The sequence below is a fragment of the Polypterus senegalus genome, chromosome 1 (assembly GCF_016835505.1).
Source record: "Polypterus senegalus isolate Bchr_013 chromosome 1, ASM1683550v1, whole genome shotgun sequence".
NCBI classification, from domain to species: Eukaryota; Metazoa; Chordata; class Cladistia; order Polypteriformes; family Polypteridae; genus Polypterus; species Polypterus senegalus.
In genome coordinates, this window is record NC_053154.1 from 259,442,611 (window position 1) to 259,453,527 (window position 10,917).

The 10,917-nt window shown below is 36.6% G+C and overlaps 1 protein-coding gene across 1 annotated transcript; it reads right to left on the reverse strand.

The window, feature by feature from the left end:
* Window positions 1-695: 695 nt before the first annotated feature.
* ndr2 (nodal-related 2) lies at window positions 696-7,548 on the reverse strand. Its single transcript, XM_039742170.1, has 3 exons — window positions 7,289-7,548; window positions 2,145-2,911; window positions 696-1,012 (listed from the first exon to the last, which is right to left on the reverse strand). The coding sequence occupies exons 1-3, from the start codon at window positions 7,542-7,544 to the stop codon at window positions 860-862; spliced, it is 1,176 nt and encodes a 391-aa protein (XP_039598104.1). The 5' UTR covers window positions 7,545-7,548; the 3' UTR covers window positions 696-859.
* Between the last annotated feature and the right edge of the window lie 3,369 nt (window positions 7,549-10,917).

Sequence of the window (10,917 nt, forward strand, 5' to 3'; positions counted from 1 at the left end):
TGAAATATGTAGAGAAATTGTTCAAAGAGTTTACCATGCAGATTTATTCTGCATAATAGTGTCATTACTGTGAGTTATAAAGACACTTAAACAGCAGTAATTACAGCATACATACATTTTTATATTTATTTATCCTCATTGAATATTTCATACAAAAATATTTTCAATAAATAATTAGGCTTTATACAATATTTACAATAATATAAATGTTATTTCACATTTAACTTGTGCTAATATATATTCATGTTACTTATCAGTCCCTTGATCCCTTAGTTCCTTTTATCTCTAAACAAATGTATTAAAGATGGAAACATGTAGTTTCTGCATTTGGAAATTGAAATAGAAAATCAAGTTCCCTTTGTTGAAAATGGTACATTATCCATCAAAAGGGTAAAGCTATATTAGTGTAATCATTTGCAGTATTCATCTTGTTCAAAACCAGTTCCTGTAAACTTCCTTGTAGTCAGTAGTTCATTTGGAAGGTGGTAAATAGCACAATTTTGCAATAAGAAAACCTTAATTTGACTTTTCTTATATAGTAAAATTTTCTTATAGTAAAATGTTTATATATAAATCTTTACTCAAAAAATATAAATATGCGCTAAAAGTAGTCAGAAACAGTCCAATATTAACACAAATTAAAGTATGTTGGTTGAGTATTTTTTTTTTTTTAGTGCCTTTGCAATCTTCTTGTATTTAAAATAGAATATTTGTCCATATCTCCGTTGAGGAATGTAGCTCTCTTCTTTCAGCTTTTTAATTTACTGCTCAATTGCCTTTTGGAGATGTTAGCCAGATTTGATATTCATTTCAAAATGTCATTCACCACTGGTAAAGATGGTCTTATTTTTATCAATTCTTAGTGGCAGCCACATTCCTCTACTATCATGTCCTCATGGTGTCGAAGCATCACTTCACCATTTTCATAGTAGAGCATGCTTAATGGGCTCATTTTGGTAGGAACACAGCATGGAGAAGGTACTTTGTCCGGATGATAATGTTTGAGCAGACTCTGAAAAGGAAAAGAAGACTTTTTTAGTTTTCTTTATATATATATATATATATATATATATATATATATATATATATATATATATATATATATATATATATATATATATATAATATAAAACTGTAATTATGACTTTGTCTAATGGTTATTCATCGTGCAATATTTGCACAGAGGATAAATTGGACTATACAGGTCAGCCAGATTTCAGTGTTCTTTTGTACTTGATAAATAAGTATTTTCAGGGCAGCATAATTTTTCATACTGTACATATCATATTTTCTGATAGTGTAGAACAGAACTTAAAATAATTTTGAAGACTTTGGCCCTCCTTATTTAAAAAAAAAAAAAGTGATCCATAACTAATAGAATTCTCTATCCATATCAAGCCAGCTTTTGAAGAGTGCATGAAAATTGTTAAGGCATAATTCTGCAATATCAAATGAACTGTTTGATATCAAACTGAAATAGTCCTTTAAAAATATCAATCCGAAATGGTTTGTGTTTTAGTAACAATGGCCAAGTGGTTAGTGCTGTTAGTTTGTGTTTGACTGCTACACAGGGTCCTTGCCTTTGTGCAGTTTGCATGTTATTTCTGTCTGAAGAGTATTGCATAGCATACCACACGGGTACAATTTTCTGACCACTTCCAGAAACATGCAGGTTGGTTAATTGGCATTTCTAAATTGGCCCTGCGTGAGTGAATAGACACAAACAGACTGGCACACAGTTACTTTCCTGCCTTTACCCCCGCTGTTATACTGCAAACAGCAGTAGCTTATCCTGAACTACTAAATTACCCTGGATAAAGGCTTCAGAGAAACGTAAAGTAATATGTTTGAACTTACATAATTTGTTATTTAACGTCGCTGAAAGTATATAATTTCTTTGCAACAGTACTATTTTGCAAGCAAGGAAGAATTTAGATAAAATAATTCAAAAAGTGAACACAATGCGACTAGTACTTTATATCCTGTATGTTCACATAAAAGTACTCTTCTCTTCTGAGTCTTTTTTTATGCACAGTTAACAAACTCATAGATGAACAACTAACATGTGGAAAGTATTAGAATTCAAATGAAAAAGTAATGTTAAGCTCTAACAAGATTTCTTAAACTAGTATAAAACCCCTCACCTGCATATATGCGTGGTTTGTGGGATTAAAATCCTCTCCTACGGGAGAAGGGCACTCTCCCTCACACCGGTAAGCGTTGTATTTTTTGGGAAATACAATCCAGGAGCCCCATCCAATCTGATTAAAATCTACGTGCAAGTCCACTTTGTGACATGGTTTGCTGATGGTTTTCCCCTGTATTTTCCTGGGAGGGTCTCTTTGCTTCCTGTTGCGTTTGTGCCTTTTTGGTAGTTTGATTTCCTCATCTTCCGCGGGAAGCAAGAATTTGGACTGTTCGGCTGTACGGAGAAGGCTGGAAGTAGCCGGTGGACCTTCTTTCGGTTTTACCTTAGAAAAGATCACAAGCAGGACTCTGTCGTTTATAGCATGGGCACCCTGAAGACTTTCTGGTAATGGACGATTTTGGGATGGCTGTTGGGAATTCCTTTGGACATACCTGTCTTTTTTTACGTTCTGTTGATCCGGGGTGCTCGTGTGTCCAAGGGTAAACCAACTTATAAATAGATCTGTAATATTGTACACTTTCCAGCTTGTGGATGAATTGATTGCTGAAGAGGCAGAGAAGAAACAAATTTGTTGCTGGTTTTGGCAAGTGTCATTTTTCTTACAGGATTGTTCGTGTTGGTGGTGGATTTCCACTGTAAAGTCTGCAGAAGTTGTGAATCTGGGTACCTTAACTCTAAACTCTGCAATTTGGAGCTCCTCGTCAGTGGGCAACGAAGACAAGTCAAAGTTTGCTATCCAGCGGCTGCCCACTCGTTCAAAACCTAGTAGAGCAAATGAAAAACATTAACAAATGATCAGATACTTTACAAACCTGCAGCACTAACTCACGCATCAAATGAATGATCTGAGCAATGGTTCCCTTTTTTTTTTTTTTGAAATGTTTTATATTTAATATCAGATGCCTCTCTTGCATACAGTTCTCAACCTCAACAATTAAGTCATCAATATGTTGACAAAATCCACATTTTCTGTTTTGTTGGAAAAAATAAACATGAACAAAACTTTAAATTCATAGGACATTTCATAGTTGTTCAGTTGGACCATCCCATCACTGCCAGCTAATTTTTAAATATGTTTTTCCCTGAATAGATAAACACATCTTAGTGAAAAGATACAAAGGCACTGTTGTTTTTATGCACAGTTCCTAAATATCCAGTCTCTTTTTGAAATCTCCCACGCCCCCGGCACCACCAAGTATTAGAAAGCTTCTTTATTGCATAGGAAGCGGGATCTGAAAGTGGATAGATGACTTGAATGTAAATTTCCAAAACCGTCAAATTAAGTATTTATTTTTGTTTGAAATACCGCACTCCATGATCACAGCAGCCAAAAGATTTAGACTTTGAGGTACGGGTTTGCAGGTTCAGTTCCCATCAATGAACCGACGTGAAAGCACACTTTCTCGCGTGGAACAATCACTTTTCTACTTGTACTACTAGATATAATAAGCCCAACAGAAGGGTAAATAATACTGATTTAAAGTCAGGCGTTTCTAATGATTCGGTTTTCAGAACTTGTAGGACTAGAAAGTCACACATTTAGGGCGTTATATAGGAGAGAGAGAGAGAACAAGAGGAGAAAATTGTGTTTTTTCAAGATGAGGCCGTTTATTCCATCAAGCTCATTTGTTTAATAGTTACTGCAGTATCTCACTCAGGTCTTCATATATTTTAAGCTGTCAAGGCTGCCACTGTCAATCGTAAAAATCGGTTATTTTCTCCCACCACTAGACATGCTCCTGGCCCGTTGAATGCATTCGCCTTTAAATGTCCGTCAATGTCCTCGACGACGAGATTCCCTATCATCTTTGTAGATGCCTTTAAAGTCTCATAGATGAGGTATCCTCGATGTTCACGAGTTAATGAAGAGAGAGAGAGAGAGTCACGCGACTGACCACGCCTGTTACTTTAAAATGAGTTCAACGAGAACATAAGGACGTTTTCCGTCGCACAAAGAACCACAGATACGTGGGAAAAGCTACCAAGTAAGGTGGTGGAGAGTAGGGCATGGGGACCTTCAAAAGTAGACTTGATATTTTTTGGAGGAATAGGATGGATATCACTGGCGACATTTTTGGGCTGAATGGCCCTGCCTGCCTTGGTCTAAATTCTTCTGGTGTTCCAACTGAATACAGTTCTCTTACCTCTGCTCTCTCTTCTGCATCACCCATTCTGAGCGTAACGCCGCATGTTTTTTTTTTATTTATGTATTTTTTCTAATTTCTTAAAATTGTATTTTTATCTGCCCATTTAACCCAATCACCACATTGTCGGAACGACGAGAATGGCGTCTAAAGTTTCAAGTCCCTGCGTTTACTTTTTGTTTGGGGTTTGTCCGTTTTGAAGAATGTTTTGTATGTATTCCATCTCTTGCCTTCAATGTTGAACACTGAAATAAGTTGCACTATATAATAATTGGTTGTGTATTAAAGTGTAATTTAACTTGCACCAAAGCAAAGCTCCAAACGTGGCTGAAATCATTAAAATAGACAGTGAAACTGAAAAAGCTGGCGATTCGAAATATCTCCATGATATTTTGTTCAGGATTTTAAAAACGGGTTTAACAATTAACTATCATAGGGGGCTTATGCTAGAAGAGTTTTGTTTTTCATTCTTGGAAGCATTTAGAATCGTAGATCTTAGCCAGATTAAATGATTTACTACTTAAATCTTTGATTTGAATGAAATTTTTAACTAATATTACATTAGGCAGATCTAGCAGAACAGGCTAATGTTTATGAGCGCTGTTAAGCGCATAGCAAACGTTAATTTGTTCCAACATCCTATCAAACAGAAAACAAACCATTCAAACATCGTCCTTGCTCTTTAGAAGCACTTTCTGCAGCTGGTAAATTGTAATAGCCGGGGTGGAGATGGGACCCTCAAATAATAGCAGGTTAGAGAACAGACAGGGCAAAAGCGGGGCAGAGATAATCTAATCAAGTGAAGTGTGAAAGGCCGGGGGGTGCGGGGTTAGATGTTGATTTCAGATGCAATTGACTTGTATAGCTCTGTCTGGCACAAGCCCCAATCCACATCACCTAGTTAACCAAAAAAGGAGCGCGCTTTGAGGACTGGCCTTTTCACACACTGATCTTCGGCGATGCTTATTCATCCAAAGAGAAGGATGTGGATTGGGAGTTTCTTGAGCTGTCTGGCACAGAGATTTGACAGCCAAGAAAGGCCAATTCGTGAAAGAAGCAAAAAAGACTACTGATCAATGGAAACGACTGAAATCCCCCCTTTTTTAATTAAACAATTATAACTGGCTGGGAACTGACTATTAACGAGGTTTTTATGCGCGTTCTCAGCTTGCCAACATTTATTATAAATCAAGATCTGCAGATGCCGGCAATCTCGCAAAACAACTGCTCAAAGCATCTCCGAGATATTTCACACAAATGCACGGTGTTGCGTTTTAAAAACTGACACATTTTAAACTATGGACAGACAACGTCCTCTGAATAGATATATATGTATATAAATATAACAGTCGTTTTTTGCAGTTGGTGTACCTTTTACAATCTTGGGACTTTCTTGGAGGCAGGTTTACTCTTTTGTCAATTAGTGTTCGTCTACATAATACAGAAGGGGCATCTATTGATATTAATCACATTGATCATCGATCCATTTACAGTTCTGTCACAACCAAGCTTATGTCGGGACTTTATCTATGAATAGTAATATTTTAAAACTATTTGAAATCGCATTTTTACCAGCTCGGATCTTTTTTTTTACTATACTGTAATAGCTACAGATATTATACATGTAATGCACTCGTGTAAAAACGTTTTAATAATATCATTTGAAATCACTGAAGCAGTATGTTAAGCAGCGTGTACTATGTTGACGTTCATATTAAAATGGTTAAAGTCAGCTTGTCTGTTATTACTGCAAATTTCGTAGATATTACTCAAAGCGACCTGGAAGATATAAATATATATAAAAACAGGACAGTAGTTAATTAAAAATGTACACCGCCAAATCATTGGTGTTAAAGTAATGCTTAAACGTCCATCCATCCATTTTCCAACCCGGGGTCTGCTGGAGCCAATCCCAGCCAACACAGGACACAAGGCAGGAACCAATCCCGGGCAGGGTGCCAACCCACCGCAGGACACACACAAACACACCCACACACCAGGGCCAATTTTGAATCGCCAATCCACCTAACCTGCATGTCTTTGGATTGTGGGAGGAAACCGGAGCGCCCGGAGCAAACTCACGCAGACACGGGGAGAACATGCAAACTCCACGCAGTGAGGACCTGGTTCTCCTAACTGCGAGGCAGCAGCGCTACCACTGCGCCACCGTGCCGCCCATGCTTAAACGTGTTTATGTAAAAAAGTGTTTCCACAATGCACAATTAAAAATAAACGTGCCAGACTAGTTCTTCAGATCGATGCCATATTTGGTTTCCAAAAGACCTTTTATATATTTACATCTATAACAGACTCCTTTCAATAAATAACTGAACAGAGTAACAGATTTGCGAAATAAGAGTGGCTCACAATTATAAAATGACTCTCGCTGCAGACAATAACACAGGCTTAGTCCAGACTTTCTTAATCTGTTAGTGTCCTGCTATGTAGCCTACCATACTTTAAAGATATTTTTTTTTTCTCTCTTTTCATGTTAGGGAGTTTTTTAAAGCCCAAAGAACAAACTTCACATGCAAAGAGCTCTTCCCAGAATGAAATGGTTCTTTGTCAAGCAATGGAGCTATGAGGAACCACACAAGCAGTGAAGAACAATAAAGAGCCATTGAAGTTAACCATTACTTTAAAAAGTGTGTAACACTTGCCGTTTTGCTCTGTAATCCTTAAAATGCAAACTATAATCCATTAGCTACTTTGAAAAGTCTTTTGAAGTTTAACATGAGTTTTATGCAAAACGTGTCTACATTAATTTTAATCTACAAAGCACCACATATTTGCAGGAGAAGGAAACAGAATTCAAACGTGGTCCTTAATTAATTAATGTTTTGTTTCTCCAAACAGCCAATGACAAACAAAGATAAAAAAAATTGTATCTCTTTACCCTTATCACAGACTTCTCACCAAAGGCAAACAGAGATCAATAATCACCCACTTAAATGCCCCCATGATCCCGAGAGGCTTACTGGCTAAATATACTTACTTTTCGCAATTATACTTCTGACGGTATCGGCCACTTTCGCTGCTGGTTTAAGGTCGGATTTGAAAGTCCCCGACGGGCTTGTCGATTTAAAGCTCCTATAAAGATGCATCATATAAGGAGGCAAATGATTTACAGGTGACCGCTTAGACAAGGACGTCCGTGAAGTAGACTGTGAGTATCCGTCTTCAGTTTGGTGTGTCCCATATACAGTCCACAGAGTTGATAAAAAGGCGAACAGTAATCCGAGCACATGCATTTTCCGACAACTTTAGGTGTATGACAGTTTCCCATGGCTCTGGAGAGGTCAGGGTGGCTTTTATACCAGTTCACCCACCCCTTAATGCATATTGAGCAAACAGGATTGGACCTCTAAGCAGCTTGGCATGCGTCCTGTATGGTCATCGACCTGTCAAAGCCTATTATGTTGGTAATGAAGCTTCTTGCAGATAACCGTTCGGTCGATTTACAAGGCTCAGACACGTATTTACAAAGGTTATCTCAATAATATCCGATAAATTACAAACCAAAACAGAGTAACCTACCCCTGAAGTTCACAGATTAAGCAGATAGGTTTGTTTATGATTAGTTGTATCAACTGTGTATTTACAGATGTTTTCCAATACACCTATTGCTTGTCAGATAAGCAGCTCGACAGATTTGATTTTCAGCGCAGTGGCTGGCTGCAGCATTTAAAATGTCTCAGTTTTTCAAGTCTGATGCGAGTACTGTTAATAAACAAGATTTTAAAAGTGTTTAAAAATTAAATACAAGTACAGGCTACCATCTACATGATAAGGATGATTTTTCAACAACGCAGGTGTATACTTACATTGTAAATAATTTGACTGTAAATTTACAGTAAATTACTGGCTATTACCTGGATTACATTCGAAGTATTAATCACTGTATCATATTGCTGTATATTACAAGAAAAATACAATAACGTAACTTCATAGTGAACTGGAACACAAACCTAATGTAATGTAGCAGTATGCTGCTGTTGAATTAAAGCAATTTGCTGTTTTTTCACAAGGTAACTGTACTAAGTTATGCAATTTAGTAGCCAGTAATTTACTACATTTAGTTAAAACACAGGAAAAACAGAAAAAAATGGTGTTTGTACTCTAATAGTTAAATTACTAGCAATTGAGTCACAAATTATGTTGCTGTCAAACATTCAGACTGTCAAATTTATTCATTGCAATGACATCAATGTTTATTAAAACTATTTCACGACATCCCGTGGAACAGGAACAGTTGCTTTTGTGATGTAGGGTGTGCTACAAGTTCTCCAGTTTATTAAAAAAAAATCTTCTGTAACACAAAAATAACCTTCAGTATATAGAAAAATAAGTTTGCTAGCCATCTTAAAAAATTTCTTTCTTTCAGTGCAAAGGTAAGGGAGTCATCAGGAACGATTTACAGTGTCGCTGCAAAGGGGGCGTTACTTATGTAAATATATTAACTTTATGCAAATTTAGTTTGCCGTGTCTTTGTGACTTTACAGCAATGCAGTTATTCACAAAAATTGTCTTGCACCGTGAAATTATTAATTGATAAACACTGTTTAAAATTAAGTTTGTGCATTTCATTATTTAAAATCATTGCTCTAACTGTTTACAGTATTACAGATTTTGGATTGTTAAAATACATAGTGTAATGTATTTTTGCAGGATTTGCAGCGTATTCACCCATTTTCCTCAAAATGTACATCAAGTAGAGTTTTGAAGGTTCACACACTATTTCTCCTTCTGTCCACCCCAGTATTTGGTCACCTATTGCTTGTGTCTCTGTTCCTCTGTGTTAATGAAAACCTTCTAATGTTTGTTTGATATCATACATGTCTCCATCAGTGTCATTTTACCACACAAGTAAGTGAAACGCTATGAAAAGGAACAAACTGAAAATGTCTCACAATGCAAAGTGGACTGGTCCAACTATACTTTTACCGTAGTCTGCTGTCTTAGCCTGCTCTGATTACACAATATATACTGTTCATTACAGCATTTTATTGTGAAAAAGTACAGTTCACTCTGAAATGCTGGTCATTTTTTACAATGTACAGAAATAAGAATCACAAAAATGGCCAAGTCTGCTCAAGCATGCACTATTTATTAGATTGTCTTCGCCATTTTTTAAACGCTTAAAGTCGACATGCCTCTTGACATTTTGTTCTTTAAAAATGAATGCGTTTAGCAATGTATGTGATTTTTGTCTAATGTAATTAATCCAAAAAAATCTCATGTCTCAAATCGGTTTTCTTAACCTGTTTTTCTTTTACATTTAAAAAGAAGTAGCTAAATGAGAGCTGGAATTGATCATTGTGCTTACTTTAAAGCTGTCTACCCACCGTTTAAATAGGAGTCTGTAATTAAGTTGCTTAAAGAAAATGGCTCACGGGTTCACTTAAACTTTTAAAAGAGTACAACACAGTAACAAAAACAAAACACAACAACAATTTATTGTAATTCGTTAACGTGTATTTTATATAGCACCCTACAACGTGTGCATTATCGCACTACAAGCGAGTCTGGTCAAACACTGCCGTCAAGTTCAAGTAGCGTCCTCTAATTTCTGCCTCATGAACCTCTTAAATTAGTTTTTTTAATGCATTACCTTAATGCTTTTTACTGTGTTAGTGTTTATACTCACGTTTTACTTTATTTTTTATCATTTATTACCTCGTTAATTGGTTTCTAAATCGTTTTGATTGTTTCATCATAAAAGGCGCTATACGAAAATGTGAAGCGATTGATAATATCTGCATTTACATAATCCAGCTATTGTATAATCAATAAGGACTTTGCAAATACTTATTGAAACATATTGATAAATAGACCACTTCAAACAGACTTGCAGTAACCATTTTTTAATTCTCCTGCACCGCACGGTGTGCATCATAAATCTAAGGTTACGTTCTCTGATTTAAACGGTGATCTGTCCACAGGTGAAGTTTTATTTGCGATTGAGCCCCCAAATATTATATGCATATAGGGCTCCCCGGTGTGCGGTATCGACGGAACTTCGGCACCGCCCATGTGACGTCACCTTTCTTTTCTTTTCTTTCTTTTTTTTCGACAACTACATTTATGCAAACGCACCGCGAGAAAAGTCTGCTGCATGTTTGATCTTCCCCGCAACGACTCCTTAACACGGAGACTCGATCCGTGTCGCACATCAGTGCTCCTATTATCACTTGGATGCGTATTCTAGGAAATAATTTAAGTGCGGCCCATTTCGTAATGCATTGATCTCTTTCCCCTAGTTAAAAGATGCCCCATCATCAGCCCCATTCGTTGCGAAGAAGCAAAATAAAATGTGTCAGGCACGGCCAATATACCAGCTCCACCGTAAAACCTAAAATGTAATAACAAGTGAGTAAAATCAACAAACCATTTACAGAAACCTTTTGATCCAAATTATGGTCGTGAACGTTCAGAATGCTCCAGTTTATTTATTTATTTTTCTTAATGTACTCCGGAAAATATTTACGATCTGTACAGTTTTTGTACTCCATATTTCTAGGATAACACTCCATGACATAATATTCTGAAACCCACTCAATCCAGTTTAGGGTTGCAGAGCCTCACTTAGTAGCAGAGGGCACAAATCTGTCACACAGTCCACTT

Coding starts and splice junctions, on each gene's coding strand:
- ndr2 (XM_039742170.1), bottom strand. CDS start 7,544: ATGCATGTGCTCGGATTACTGTTCGCCTTTTTATCAACTCTGTGGACT. Junction 2,912..7,288: donor CAGAAGTATAATTGCGAAAA/GTAAGTATATTT, acceptor TTGCTCTACTAG/GTTTTGAACGAGTGGGCAGC. Junction 1,013..2,144: donor CAAACCACGCATATATGCAG/GTGAGGGGTTTT, acceptor TTTCCTTTTCAG/AGTCTGCTCAAACATTATCA.